The 13,921-nt window shown below is 60.3% G+C and overlaps 1 protein-coding gene across 1 annotated transcript in view; it reads left to right on the top strand.

Moving 5' to 3' along the window:
* SDK2 (sidekick cell adhesion molecule 2) overlaps positions 1-13,921 on the top strand; it is a 272,507-nt gene that overhangs the window by 213,231 nt on the left and 45,355 nt on the right. The window contains exons 25-34 of the mRNA XM_082439834.1: positions 1,450-1,687; positions 2,763-2,878; positions 3,531-3,720; positions 4,991-5,089; positions 6,129-6,323; positions 7,385-7,586; positions 8,492-8,595; positions 9,107-9,177; positions 11,101-11,236; positions 12,830-12,886. Coding sequence (XP_082295960.1) covers positions 1,450-1,687; positions 2,763-2,878; positions 3,531-3,720; positions 4,991-5,089; positions 6,129-6,323; positions 7,385-7,586; positions 8,492-8,595; positions 9,107-9,177; positions 11,101-11,236; positions 12,830-12,886 — 1,408 coding nt within the window. The remainder of the gene's footprint in view (positions 1-1,449; positions 1,688-2,762; positions 2,879-3,530; positions 3,721-4,990; positions 5,090-6,128; positions 6,324-7,384; positions 7,587-8,491; positions 8,596-9,106; positions 9,178-11,100; positions 11,237-12,829; positions 12,887-13,921) is intronic.

Here is a 13,921-nt window from a genome sequence, read left to right as displayed (position 1 = left end):
GCAAAACCCCGAGCTGTGGGCTGGGATTTACCAGAAAGTCATTGGCGCCTTTCGCTTGCCTGGACAGCCTGATGGAGGCGCTAACGGCCATCAGCCCAGACGAGCGCTAGTTATGAATGACGATGCCCCTCCCAGGCGGCTGGGACCAGCACCTGGCAGAGCTGTCGTCAGGCCCAGTTCGCCCCTCCCCGATCCCCCGCTTCTCACCTCAGCTCTGCTCCCCTCCAGGCTGCTCCCCGCGTCCCTTCTGCATCTCACGTTAAGGTTTCCAAATACTAAAAGGCTAAAAAGTCTGGTACGTAGGGTGGGAGCTGGAGGGGGAATAAAAGGCGGTGGTTGCGCTGTGCAGGGCCCCGGGCCCCTCCGGTCCCACCTAATGGCGCACGGCCCATTGCCTTTCCTTAGCAGGTAGGAGAGCATGCGCTCGAGGCCCATCTGAAGCTCTCAGGCCCATTGATTGCTGTCTTAATGGTCTCTGGTCTGCTTCACTAAGTGTCTGTAGGAGCGGGGGCTGGCAGGAGGGATGGGGGATGTAGGCGGTGAGCAGAGGCCGAGGAACCGGAGAAAGTAGGTCAGAATGTGCAGAGCCTGTGGATGGTGGGCTCGTTGGAGCCTCTGGGGAGGCAGAATGGGGGCAGGTGAGGGCTGAGGGTGCCCCAGCTCCAGCCCTGCCACCTTCAGAGGAGAATCTGAAGGCTGGGCCCTCAGCTCGCACCTGCTTCAGATCCCAGGCTGCCCCCAGTGTACAAAGACCTCCACTGCTTATCAGCACTGCCCAAGTTCATCCAGATGACCTTGAGCCGGTGACCACAGCCCCACCAGCCTAATCATAGGCTCAGGAGATGAAGCTGTCTTCTTTCTCTTCACTGAGACTCAAACAAAAAGAAGGAGGCTGAAAGTGCAGCGGGAGAGACTGAGGTGTGCTGGATGGAAGGACCTGCTGACAGAGACTGGAGCTCCACCCATGCCTGAGTTGCTGCCTTCACATGCTCGCTTCTCCAAGGGCAGACACAACCTGGGACCAGGCGTGTTGTAGGCAATTGAATACGTATATGTTGGCAGGCTGAGCGAGGGAGTTAAGTGGCACAGACAGCCACTGCCAAAGGTGCTGAGTGTGGGACAGACAGCCTTTATGCCTCTCTTCACCAGGGCCAACTCCCCTGGCAGGGTCATAAATTTGTCACCTACGCAATGAAGAGTGGATGCCGCCTCTTCTCTGAGCCCGGGGTAGAGAGACAGGGAGATGGTGGGGCCGCCAGAAGCACAGGGTTACACAACTAAGCCACACCCAGGGGTGAGAGCACCTCACGTGGGTGCTGACGGGCTGGACAGTGGGCTGGGTAATCCCGAAGGCTCCCTGGAAGAGGCAGCACGAGCCAGGCAGGTCTTCCATATACACTAGGTGGGCCTGGCCTCACAACTGCTTTTCCCTCCCCTGCCCTCCTGCAGCCTCTCCCAGAGATGGAATACAACGGGAACCCCGAGTCGGTGGGCTACAAGATCAAGTACAGCCGGGCGGACGGCCACGGCAAGACGCTGAGCCACGTGGTCCAAGACCGCGTGGAGCGGGAATACACCATCGAAGACCTGGAGGAGTGGACGGAGTACCGCGTGCAGGTGCAGGCCTTCAACGCCATCGGGAGCGGGCCCTGGAGCCAGATGGTGATGGGCAGGACCCGGGAGTCAGGTACTGCCCCCTCAGGCCAGCCACCCCACCCGCCTCACCTCCCTGCGGCCTGGGGATACCCCCCCACCTTTGTCTCTCCGCCCTCAGGGCCTTCTAAGGGCTCAAAGGCTGGAGCTGTTGTGCGAAAGTGTCCTGGGCTCATTTTCCTACTTGTGCTCAGCGTCTGGCAGAGCACCGTGTGTGTGTGTGTGTGGCCGTGCCTTCCAGGACCTGACCTTCCCAGCACTGCTTCCAAAGGTTCCCAGGAGGGGCTTCCCGCCTCTGCGTCCCCACTTTTTTTTTTTTTTTTTGGCTGTGTTGTGTCTTTGTTTCTGTGCGAGGGCTTTCTCTAGTTGTGGCAAGTGGGGGCCACTCTTCATCGCGGTGTGCGGGGCTCTCACTATCGTGGCCTCTCTTGTTGCGGAGCACAGGCTCCAGACGCGCAGGCTCAGTAGTTGTGGCTCACGGGCCCAGTTGCTCCGCGGCGTGTGGGATCTTCCCAGACCAGGGCTCGAACCCGTGTCCCCTGCATTGGCAGGCAGATTCTCAACCACTGCGCCACCAGGGAAGCCCCCTGTGTCTCCACTTTTAACCCTGACACACAGCAGTGCCTGCGAGACCCCAAGATGGAGGTGGGGGGATGGGGAGAGGGTACGGGTTGGGTGAGCTCTCAGAACATTCCAGAAGCAGTAGCGGCTCATAGGGGCCTGGCAAGGGGACACCCACAGAACATGTGCCCCCGGGCTACAGGCAGCCCTCATGCAGCCACGTGTGGCGGGTAGCTCTGTGGCTTTTTCCTAACGCCCTTTAAATGATGGCTCCCTTCCCACCCTAGCCCCTCCCCCACCCCTCGCGGCTACGCTGGCAGGAAATGCAGCCTCATCCTAACGTTAGTCTGAGGGGGGATAACGGGGAGGCTGATCTGAAGCCAGAAGCAGCATCTGTGACACTCCGGAGCCAGAGGCATCATCGTCGCGGAATAATTTGCTATTTGGGGACCGTGCCCCGTTTCCCTCCTCAGACCCCACTCCACCCCCTCCACTGCGGGGTCCACTCTGGGTCCTGAGCTGCTTCTCTCCGCTCCTTTCTCCCCCAGTGCCGTCCTCGGGCCCCACCAACGTGTCTGTGCTGGCCACCACCTCCAGCAGCATGCTGGTACGCTGGAGCGAAGTCCCAGAGGCCGACCGCAACGGGCTGGTGCTGGGCTACAAGGTGAGTCCCAGATCCGAGCACGGGAGGGGGCTGGAGCCCCTGCACCCACTTCGCCGTCCCGGCGCCCTGTCCTCGCGACCCCCTGGGGCCCAGGACTCTGCCTTCTAGAGTGGACACGGGGGATCTGCCGGCGGCATTGTTGGTCACCACGACAACCAAGGAGTCCTCCCTTGGGGGTGAGGAAGCTTCCCATGAAGGCCGGGGGTCCTTGGGGCAGCTCTACCTCCCCCAGGAGGCCACACTGGGTGCCCCAAGCCTCACTCTCAGCCCCGATGGGCCCAGCTTCAATTTCCATTATCTTCTAGAATTCCTCCCAAAGCTGCACCTACCGCCCCAGCCTGGAAGTCGGGAGACGTAGCTTAACATCCCAGCTCTGCCACTACTGGCTGTGTGACCTTGAGCAAGTCACGGCCCCTCTCTGGGCCTGTTTTCTCAGCTGGATGCTCTCTAAGGAACCTTCCAGCTCCATGGCTGACTGCATCTTTGTGTCCCCCTCCCTCCCCGAGCACTAGGCTTGTGTAACCTGGGAACTAAGCCCCTCCAGGGAGCGCCAGGTCCCCCCACTCATCCTCACCCAGCTGGCTCCTGGGGAGGAGGTAGGAGAGGTTCTGAGCCCCTGTCGGAGCCTCACGCCTGCGCTGGGCTCCGACAGGTGCTGTATAAGGAGAAGGACTCGGATGCCCAGCCCCGGTTCTGGCTGGTGGAAGGGAACTCGTCACGCAGCGCGCAGCTCACAGGCCTGGGCAAATACGTGCTCTACGAGGTGCAGGTGCTGGCCTTCACGCGCATTGGGGACGGCAGCCCCAGCCATCCTGCCATCCTGGAGCGGACCCTGGATGACGGTGCGTTCACGTCCCTGGGAGCCTGAGGAAGGCTGGGAGCTGCGCTTCCTCTACCCCTACCCCACCCAGCCCTGCCCTGCCCCTCTGGGGTCTCTCTCTGCCCCAAAGGGAACCATGGCCTCAGGCTTCTGCTGGGGGAGGCAGGTCACTGAGGGCCACCAACCCCACTGCAAGGGAGGCTAATTACAAGCTGCGCATCCCTAAGGAAGAAATGACAATGCAAGGGCAGACTGGCGTCTGATCCAGTCTCTCTGGGACAGGTGAACAGAAAAGAGAATTTGTACCCGCTTTGATTTCTTGTTTATCTGGAGCAGGCTCTCCCCGAGTGCAGGTCTGTGCAAGCGAAAGGCTTGATTTTTTCCTTTACACAAGCCTACGGGTCCTGTTAGCAAACAAGTGACGCCTGCCGGGCTCCAGGCATTCATCTCTGCAGCAAAACTCCCCATCGGAGGCTGAGCTGACAGGTCCTTTGCCCCCCTTTCTCCTCCCCACACGCATCCTCACGTACTGCTCACCAAAAACACTTGTGGGGTCAGGACGAGAGTGCAAAACGAAGCCCAAACACCATATGTCTCTGTGTTCTAAAGTGATAAATCAAGCTAATGATCTGTTAAATTAAATATGTTCTACCCTCCTGCCTTGACAGATATACCCTCCTAATGACCTGGAAGGCCAAGTTCAGGTTTAGAAATCTCAGATTTCTTGGCATTCCGTGTTAGATCAAGGCAGCCCGGGAAGAGCTGCCCCGCCAGCCGTCCCCCGACTCTGCCACCCTGTTGTCTCCCCCACCGCCCCCATCTCCTCTGGCCCATACCATTCAGTTTCCATCCATTTGCCCAAAACAGCTGCCCCTTGGCCATCCCTCCGTCCAGAGGTACAAGTCTACACCCTCAGGAGGGTGGCTCCGGGCCCCTGTAGACCCGGGAAGCATGCCTAGGGCTGTTTGGGCAGGGAGCTCCAGATCCAAGGATTCCAGAGTGAGGTCTAGAAAGAGGAGTGGTGTGTGCTTGGGGTCGGCATTTTCATTTGCCCCAAAGCTGGAGCCTTGGTCCCTTCTAGTTCCTGCCAAATGATGCATAAAGCTCGCTGGTAGCATCTTCACGTCCTGTGTGAGGACACGGTGCCAGGCACAGACACACGCTCCTCAAAAGTTCAGCGAGCAGAGCAACCCCTTCCCCTGCCACCCGCCGTGCTGCTCTGCTGGAGCCGGGCTGGTCTAGGGGCTGAGCAGCGGCTGCAGTGTCACCTGCTTCTCCTCTCTCCCCTCCAGTCCCGGGACCGCCCATGGGCATCCTGTTCCCAGAGGTGAGGACCACATCGGTGCGGCTGATCTGGCAGCCCCCCGCTGCCCCCAACGGCATCATTCTTGGTAAGCCTGTACCTTTCCCAGGCCCTGGCTGCAGGAAGAAGGAGGTATAAGGTGTAAAGGAGGCAGATTCAGTCTTGGCAGGAGAGAGGCTAAGCCCAGGACAAGTGTCCACATGTCCTCAAGAATGGTTGTGAGTCTGATTTCTCCTACTAGAAATCTCAGCCTGTGAGATTATCAGCTGGAGGGCAAGGTCGGGGCTCAGATCTCTTAGGGACCATTGGTCAGCTCTGTGCCTCCGCGTGACCCAGGTCCCCAGGGGACTGGCCATCTGGTGAACCTCGGCCGCTGTTCCTAAGTGTAGCCAGGTGAGGGCGCACTGGCCAGCTCAGCCCAGCTGTGCCCACAGGTGGGAAACAAGGCCTAAGGCACCCAGGAGGAATGCTGCAGGTCGGAAACATCATTTCGTAGTCACGGTTCCTACTAACACACACACACACACACACACACACACACACACACACACACACACACGCACGCACACACGCACACGAGAAGACTCACAGGCTTGAAATGAGCAGCTGTGTGAACTTGAGCAAGTGGGCTTCCCTCCATGGCCTCAGCCCCTCACGTGTAGAATGGGGGATTGGACCACCTGTGCCCGGTCCAGGGCTCTCAGTCCTGGCATCTCGCGGCGCCCGCCCCCTGTGAAACCTGCGCCTCTGGAGACAGAGTCGATGGGGCTGGGGGGTTGGGGGTGGGGGGAAAGCGTTTGGGCTTAGAAAGACCTGGGCTGGAATTCCAGCTTGGTCAATTCCTGGCAGGTGGTCTGGCCTCTCTGAGCCTCAGTTGCCTCGTCGGGGGCTGGGCTGGGGGTTGCAGACACAGCATGGAGCACCTGCTCGTGCCCCCCCGCAGTCCCACCCCCCAGGTGACAGCTGAGGACGCGGGAGCAACCCAGAGGGTTTCAAGCAGACGAACCACAGACAAAGTGTCCCGAGGGCAGACACAGCAGCGGCCGAGAAAGGAATGACCCTTGCTCGGGGCTCCGGAGCAGCTTGCCCCACCTCCCAGCACGGCCCGTCTCCTTCCTTCCCCGCAGCCTACCAGATCACACACCGGCTCAACGCCACCACGGCCAACGCTGCCACGGTGGAGGTGCTCGCGCCCAGCGCACGCCAGTTCACGGCCACCGGCCTCAAGCCAGAGTCCGTCTACCTGTTCCGCATCACGGCCCAGACCCGCAAGGGCTGGGGAGAGGCCGCCGAGGCCTTGGTGGTGACCACGGAGAAGAGAGGTGACTGCCCACTGGGACTGGGGAGGCCTGGGGGGTCTCGGGGGGGCACCCGCAGCCGGCCCAGGAGCTCACACCATCTCCTCGTGCACGGCTGGGGGTGGGCTAGTTGTGAGTCTCTTGCCCTGGTCCAGAATGGAAAGTGGGCTCAAATCGCTGAGGCCAAGGTCAGCAAGGGCTCCAGCAGACTTCCAGAGCTGATCTGGGAGTTCCCCTCCCCAGGGCCCTGCCCTGCCCAGATTTTCTAAAGGGCGGGCTGGTGAAACCAGCTTTCTTCCTCTCTCCCCTCCTCCTCAAGAGGAGGCCGTGTCCAGTTGGGTGGAGGATGGGACTGCAGCCTGGAGCCCTGGCTGCCGTCGCCCTGCCTCCCTGAGCCAGCTTCTCACCCAAAGTTGGGCTCCCCAGAAGCAGGCCTGAGCCCCAGATCCCTGTGAACGTGATTTATTAGACAGTGTTCCCAGGAAAAACCAGAAGGACAGTGGTTCTCAGCCCGGGTGCCCTTGCCTCCACCCCGGGATACTGGGCAGGGTCTGGGTGTCACAGTTGGAAAGGAAGTGCCCCTGGCATCTAGAGGGTAGAGGCCGGGGTGCCGCTACACATCCTGTAACGCACAGGATAGGTCCCGCAATAAAGACTCATCCACCCAAATGCCAGGGTGCTGAGACCAAGAATCCCCGCCGTGGGGAAGTGAGAAGAGGCCAAGCACTCGCAGGGGACAAAGCCAAGTCCCACCGAGGGAAATGTGGGCTCAGCCCCACTCAGCTGGGGACAGCGTAGGTCCCATCTCGGCACCGTGCAGAACCCGGGCAAAGGAACTGGGGCGTTCACACCTCCTCACGGTCAGCCCTGTGCTGGGGCGGCCCTCGGGGGGTGTAAATTCCCAGGCACCTGGGCCTCTAGTAGCCCAGGGACAGTCGCTCACCAGGAGCCACGGTGCTGACTGTCGGGACCTGTGTGCAGAAATGGGATGGGGTGGGGGGCATCAGTCCTCCTGGGGGCCGAGAAAGTGCATCCGCCATCTCCGCCGCGGCCTCACCTGCTCCTCCCCACTGCACCCCCTCCAGACCGCCCGCAGCCCCCCAGCAAGCCCGTGGTGCAGCAGGAGGACGTGAAGGCACGCAGCGTGCTGCTATCCTGGGAACCCGGGAGCGACGGGCTATCCCCCGTGCGCTACTACACCATCCAGACCCGCGAGCTGCCCAGCGGCAGGTGGGCCCTGCACTCAGCCTCTGTGAGCCACAACGCCTCCGCCTTCGTTGTGGACAGGTGAGGCCCCCGTCTGTCCGCCAGCATCTCCGCTCTGCCCCTCCCGGCCCAGACGGCGTCAGCATTGGAGGGGCTCCGGAGAACACCCGGAGCCCGCCCACCCCCAGATCGCTTCCACAGCCCGCATCCCCCGGGACCCCTCCGCATCCACGCTCATCCCCTCCAGCTCTGTCCTAACCTCCCTCCCCACCCTCTCTGGAGCCTTGTTAGGGCTGCCTCTTATCATCTATTTCTGGAGCCTAGAAGCCCCCTCCGTGAAAGGCTCGCCATCCTTCATTAGCTGGATTCCTCCAGCCAGGCAGAGTCTCCCTCTGCATCCTTGATAGGGGAGTGGAGCTTCACTCCACAATTCTGCCTTCCATTTAATTCCTAGTGGGATGTAGTTTTAACATTCCAGTTGATGAGACCGAGAGTTTTGAGCAATACTTTTCTCCTCACTCCCCCTCCCACCCTCAATAAATCAGAAAGGAAGCTGTTTGCCTGGAGAGGAAATGAGGCTTATAGAGATGAAGTGCTGGTTCACTCCTGAGACCCTCAGCCCTTCTTGAATTTACTAAATGCGAGAGAGGGCTGGCAGTTCTTGGGGGAGGTGTCAGCTCTAAGGGGAAGTTACTGGAGCTTTCCTACCTGCAGGCCCCTCTGAGATAGGGGATATGTGGACATTTCCGCTCGGGGGCCTTTGGCATCTAGCTGCGGCCAAGGTGAGGCCACACCCTGAGCTGGCCTGGTCTAGGGCACCCCAGGGCCTGGCCCGAGCTTGTTGCCTGCGTAGCAGACCGTCCTTCTGAGCCGCCACGTTCCTGTCTGTCTGATGGACCCACAGCTGCTGGGGCTGCCCTGGGGAGGTGGGGAGCAGAGACGGCGGGGCAGGGCCGTTAGGGGACACCTCCGATTCCCCTACACAGGCTCAAGCCCTTCACGTCCTACAAGTTCCGAGTGAAGGCGACCAATGACATTGGAGACAGTGAGTTCAGCAAGGAGTCGGAACCACTGACCACCCTACAGGCCGGTCAGTGCCCTCCGCTGGGGTCTCTTTCCCTTGGTCCCCTGGGCACTTGCTGGGCGCTGGGCATTCTCTTCGGGGGGAGGGGCCTCCAAAGATGGGTGGGGCACTGGGCCTGCTGGGCCCTTGGTCTGGCTCCCCAGGCAGAGTCCCAAGGAGGTTTGGGCCAGAGGGGCCTTTGCCGTAGACTCAGCACCCACACCCAGCCTGGCATCCTCGTGTGTTTCTTCTCTGTCCTCGAAGCTCGTGGCCGACCCCAGGAAACCGCAGTGGGAGTGGGGAGGCCTGTGGCACTAGGTGCAGAGAGGAGGGGATCTGGGCCCTTGGGTTTGGGCTGGGGTCAAGGTCCCGGCCCCTCCCCCACTTTACACTGGCTCTTTGTTGTACAGAACTTGGGGCGGTGGGCATGAGGAGTGGCCTAAGCGGGACCAGGGTCCGCAGAATCTGGTCCCATGGCTCCCAGGGGGCCTAAGTCCCACCCCCCCCCCAGAGCTCACCTGTCCGCCTCTCCCCCCAGCCCCTGATGAAGCGCCCACAATTATCTCGGTGACACCGCACACCACCACCTCCGTGCTAATCCGATGGCAGGTACGGCCGGGCAGGCGGGGAGGGGCCCGTGTCCCACGAGGACTCAGACACACCCTGTGCTGGGACCAGAAAGACAATAGCCCCCGCAGGGCTGGGACACGGCACCCACATGCATAGACACGCACACGCACGCGCACACACGTGTGTACACGTGCACATACGCACCCTTCATTCCACCTCCAGATAATCAGATCCTACCATATACCCTTCTGTGGATGAGGGCCCAGACGCGGGGAGGTGACGAGAATGCCCCGGGTCACACAGCTACTAGGTGGCAGGGCCAGCTTTGGTGCCCTTACGTCGGCAGAATCCTTGGACAGAGAAGGGCTGGGGGCTGTCAGGGCCTCCAGCGTCTCCGTGAACCCCAGCCCCGCTCTGAGTGAAGGGATTCCCGACAGAGACCAATCACAGGTGTGCCTGCCTCACCTGCACCCAGGCCGGGCTTCGGTCCTGTCACCATGAGCAGGAACCCATCATCCAGGTACAAAGAACCAGCCTCCCACCTCTCCTCGCCCAGCCACCTGCTCAGGTGGGCACTGCCATCCCTCCATGGCCTGAGGAAGACCCGGGACGCATCTCAGAGACCCAGCTGCCCGTGGGTGCCTTTAGGACCCTCCCCAGCCCCTGAAGTCCAGTCCCGGGGCTCAGCGGGTCACCCACGGAGGCCCCAAAGCCCTGAACTCCTGTCTCCGTTTCTCAGGATTAGAGGGGCAGGTGCCAACCTTTGCCCACCTGCAGCCCCCCTGAAGGGGAAGCCCTTGAAGAGAAAACAGGAGGGACCCCCCCGACCCCTCCCGCAGCTCAAGGCCCCAACTGAGAAGGACAGTCCCTTAAGTGAAAATGACCTAGTGCAGCAGGGAGCCGACCAAGGCTGGAGCAGATTGGGGCCATCGTGATGAAGGGGGCAGGGAGGTGCCAGCTGCAGCCAGGAATACAGTTAAGGAGCTAATAAAAGGCTGAACCATTTCAGCAGGTTTTTTAGAAAAGGCATCATAAAAATGTAGTTTCTGGGACTTCCCTGGTGGCGCAGTGGTTGGGAGTCCACCTGCCAATGCAGGGGACACGGGTTCGAGCCCTGGTCCGGGAAGATCCCACATGCCACGGAGCAGCTAAGCCCATGCGCCACAACTACTGAGCCTGCAGGCCACAGCTACTGAGCCCGCGTGCCACAACTACTGAAGCCCACATGCCTAGAGCCCGTGCTCTGCAACAAAGAGAAGCCACCGCAATGAGAAACCCGCGCACCACAACGAAGAGTAGCCCCCACTCACCGCAGCTAGAGAAAGCCCACGTGCAGCAATGAAGACCCAACACAGCCAAAAGTAAATAAATAAAGTAGTTTCCACCTTCTCCAGAAGCCTATTCTCCAGCTCATCTGAGGACGGGAGCAGAAAGCAAAGAAGAAAACGGTCAAGGCAGAGAGGAGCAGTGCATGAAGACACACCACCCTTGTTCTTGCTGAAGAGCAGGGCAAAGACTCACCCTAATTCCCGGGAAACTCCAGGAAATCCTGGCCAGGGCAGGTGATCATGTGAGGAAGTTTCTAGACAAGGAACAACTCTTTGAGATGGTTCTGCGTCCAGAGTCATGCTCAGGGCCCCCATGATGCTGTGTGACCTTGGGCAAGTTCCTCACCATCTCTGAGCCTCACTTTCCTGTTCTGTTCAGTGGGGATGGCATGGTGATTCCCGCCCTGCCCTGCCTCACAGGGAATGCTACAGGGATGGAGTAACCTCGTTAGAAATGCTTCGTAAATTAAGAATGCTCAATGCCACTTTGATTCCTTTTCCCGCTTAAGACACAGTCCCTGCTCTGTGGCTGCAGGACGCAGGATGGGGAGGGAGGGAGGGAGGGGTGGAGTGGAAGGGGATGCTCAGCCATGGTCCAGCCCAGCCGGCCCCACCCCCACTCCCTTCCCTGCAGCCACCATCAGAAGACAAGATCAACGGCATCCTCCTGGGCTTCCGGATCCGGTACCGGGAGCTGCTCTACGAGGGTCTGAGGGGCTTCACACTGCGTGGCATCAACAACCCGGGGGCCAAGTGGGCAGAGCTCACCTGTGAGTGACAGTGGAGGGAGTCGGGGGCGGGCGGGGGCCTGAAGCTCTCAGCATCCTGCAATCACACTAACCCGAAACCCTGGCGCCCTCCCCTGTGTGTGCCTCTCATCCCGTGCCATTCAATCCCCAAGTGCATGTTTATTGAGCACCTTCTATGCCCCCAGACACTGGGGGGACACCAGTGAACAAGACAGACAAGGTCCCTGCCCTCTCAGGCAGAGCTTGCAGGCTGGAGGAGGAGCCAGGCGCTGGAGAAGGAAACCCTGATATAGGTATCTAAGACCTTTGGCATGACCTCTGTGAAGCACGTATTCCAGGAGAGCCTAGAGCCGGTGTCAGAAAAGGCTTCCCTGGGGATGGCTGTGGTGCCGACACTGATGGATGATTCCAAGTCAACCAGTCCAGAGAAGGCTGGGGGGGTGGGTGTGGATCCTGGCATGTGCAAAGGGCCTGAGGTGGGAAGGACCCAAAGCCAAGCCTGGTCGTGTCCCAAGGGCAGCAATCTGGCCCCCTCTGGTTCCTCAGGGAGATGACCATTCTGCCCTGGGGTCCCCGGAATCCAGCCTGCCTCTGCAGCAGGAAGGAAAAGACTCAAGAAGCCAAGTAGAAATCCCAGAGAGTCACACACAAGCAAAGGAGTGACATGTCGTACTTTTGGGTTAGGATGGTTACTTTGGGGTCTTGAGGGCCATGGCTGGTGATGGGGTCCAGATGCAGTTGCCCCAGTTAGAGGCGAATACAGTGACATAGGCAAGAGCAAGAGGTTGGTGCCAGGGCAGCCGGCTTGCGATGCAGTCGAGGGCCCGTTTGGGAGATGATGTGCTCTGAGCCCTAACACACACACACACACGCACTGATTCAAGTTGGGGAGAGGGAGGCCGGTGGGAGAGGGAGGGGTCTGGAGGATTTGGTCCCCAGGTGGGTGGTGGTACCAAACCAGAGACAAGTGGGAGAAGAGGAGCAGTTTAAGACCCTCTCGGTTTTGATTTTTCCTCCCGTCCTTCTCGTAAACCCTCTGTACCTTGTCTTCTAGCAGGTATTAACAGACAACAAGATGATTGAACACGTAGCCAAGGAAAATTAATAGAAAAACTCAGAAATAGCTGATCCAACAGCTTGCGTTATTTTTTTTTTTATTTTTTGGCAGACGTGTGCTGGTCGTTGTGATTTTATAGGCCTGTGTATAATACAGTCATATTTCCTGGTAGTAAAATGGTTTCTGGCTCATAGGAGGAAATTAACGACACCACTCTATCATGGCAGGAGCTCAGCCTTAGACAAGGGACCAGAGCTGTCCCCATCTGGGGATGCTGGGCTCCCAGGGGCTCCCGTGCCCTGTGACCTCCAGCAGGTGCACGCCAGGACGGGATGGCACTGTCCTGGGAGCTGCCTCTTCCCCCCTCCCCCCTTCCTCCCCCACATCCCCGCTCCCACCCTGGCCCCAAACTCAGGAATCTGGAGGTCCCTTCCCTCTGCACGCGTGTTCCCATCCCGCCCCCCTCATCGGGGTCTGTGTGGCTCGGGGGGGTGTGTACTAACCTCCTCTGTCTGCTGTCTCCCTCCGGCCCCCTCCACCCCGCCCCGACCCCATAGCCTTGTACTCCGTGCGGGACCTGAGCCGGCCCAGCCTCACGCAGTACGAGCTGGACAGTAAGTCCCCCTGCACCCTGCACGGCGGCTCCCCGACGGGCCCTGCCTTCCACGGGGAGGGGAGAGGGGCCTCCGAGGACGCCTGCCCACAGCTGAGTGGTGCGCCCGCCTCAGGCTGCTTGAGGAAGGGGAACCCCCTGCACGCGCGTGACTTTCCTGAAATACACAGAAAAGCAGGGGGTCGCCAGGGAAGGTCTGCTCCAGGCCACCGTCCATCAGTGCAGGACAGAAAGGGCAATGGCTAAGGTCTCGTCCTCCTGGGGGGCGGGGGACGGCGAGAGGAGGTGCGCGGTAGGAGCCGGGGGTCCCGCTGGTTGGACGGGCAGGCGTCCACGTTGCTGCCGCTCTGTCTCGTCCCATCAGAGGCACTTGTCAGCTCGGCTCTGTCTTTCAAGCCAAGGTCCACCCTGGAGTGAGCAGAGGCCCCGTCTTCCCTCAGGGACCAGGAAATGTCCCCACCTGGTGCCCCGAGCCCTAGCTCTTTCCTAACGTCCCAGAGGACATTCGGTTCTCCCCGAGGCCCGGAGCTTTGGGCCAGGGGGCCTCCTGTTAATAGCAAGCGTTTGACTGAATTGTCCCTCTCGGTCCTTCCTTAACCGACAGCCCTCGCGGGTGCAGGGCCAGGGCTATCGGGGCGGTTAGGACTTCCACCTGGGGAGGGGGAGCTGTGGAGGGGAACGCAGAGGAGACTGGGGGAGCGTGTCAGCCGCCCCCCAGCAGGGACGGCAACTCCCACCCAGGGTGTCGGGGCCTATCTTCCTGCAGCTGCTCCCCTCTCCCAGCTTCCGTCTAAGCATCTCCCCCCAAGCACCCCCAACTGAGCAAAAACACAGAGTTTCTTAGCCCCAGATTCGCATCCAATGAGCCTTTTCTCTTTAGGTCTGGGCCCTGCCCCCCGCGTTAAGAGCTGGTTGATGGAGACTTCGGTGGGGGTGGGGGGAGCTGGGAACTTGAATCATCTGAAGTGACCAGTGTGTCCAGGACAGGCAGGGAAGGAGTGACCTGTGACGTGGCGCGTCCGGGACAGTTTTGGTT

The sequence above is a fragment of the Balaenoptera physalus genome (assembly GCF_965194825.1).
Source record: "Balaenoptera physalus genome assembly, chromosome: 20".
Taxonomy (NCBI): Eukaryota; Metazoa; Chordata; class Mammalia; order Artiodactyla; family Balaenopteridae; genus Balaenoptera; species Balaenoptera physalus.
This window is presented reverse-complemented; position numbering and strand designations above follow the sequence as displayed.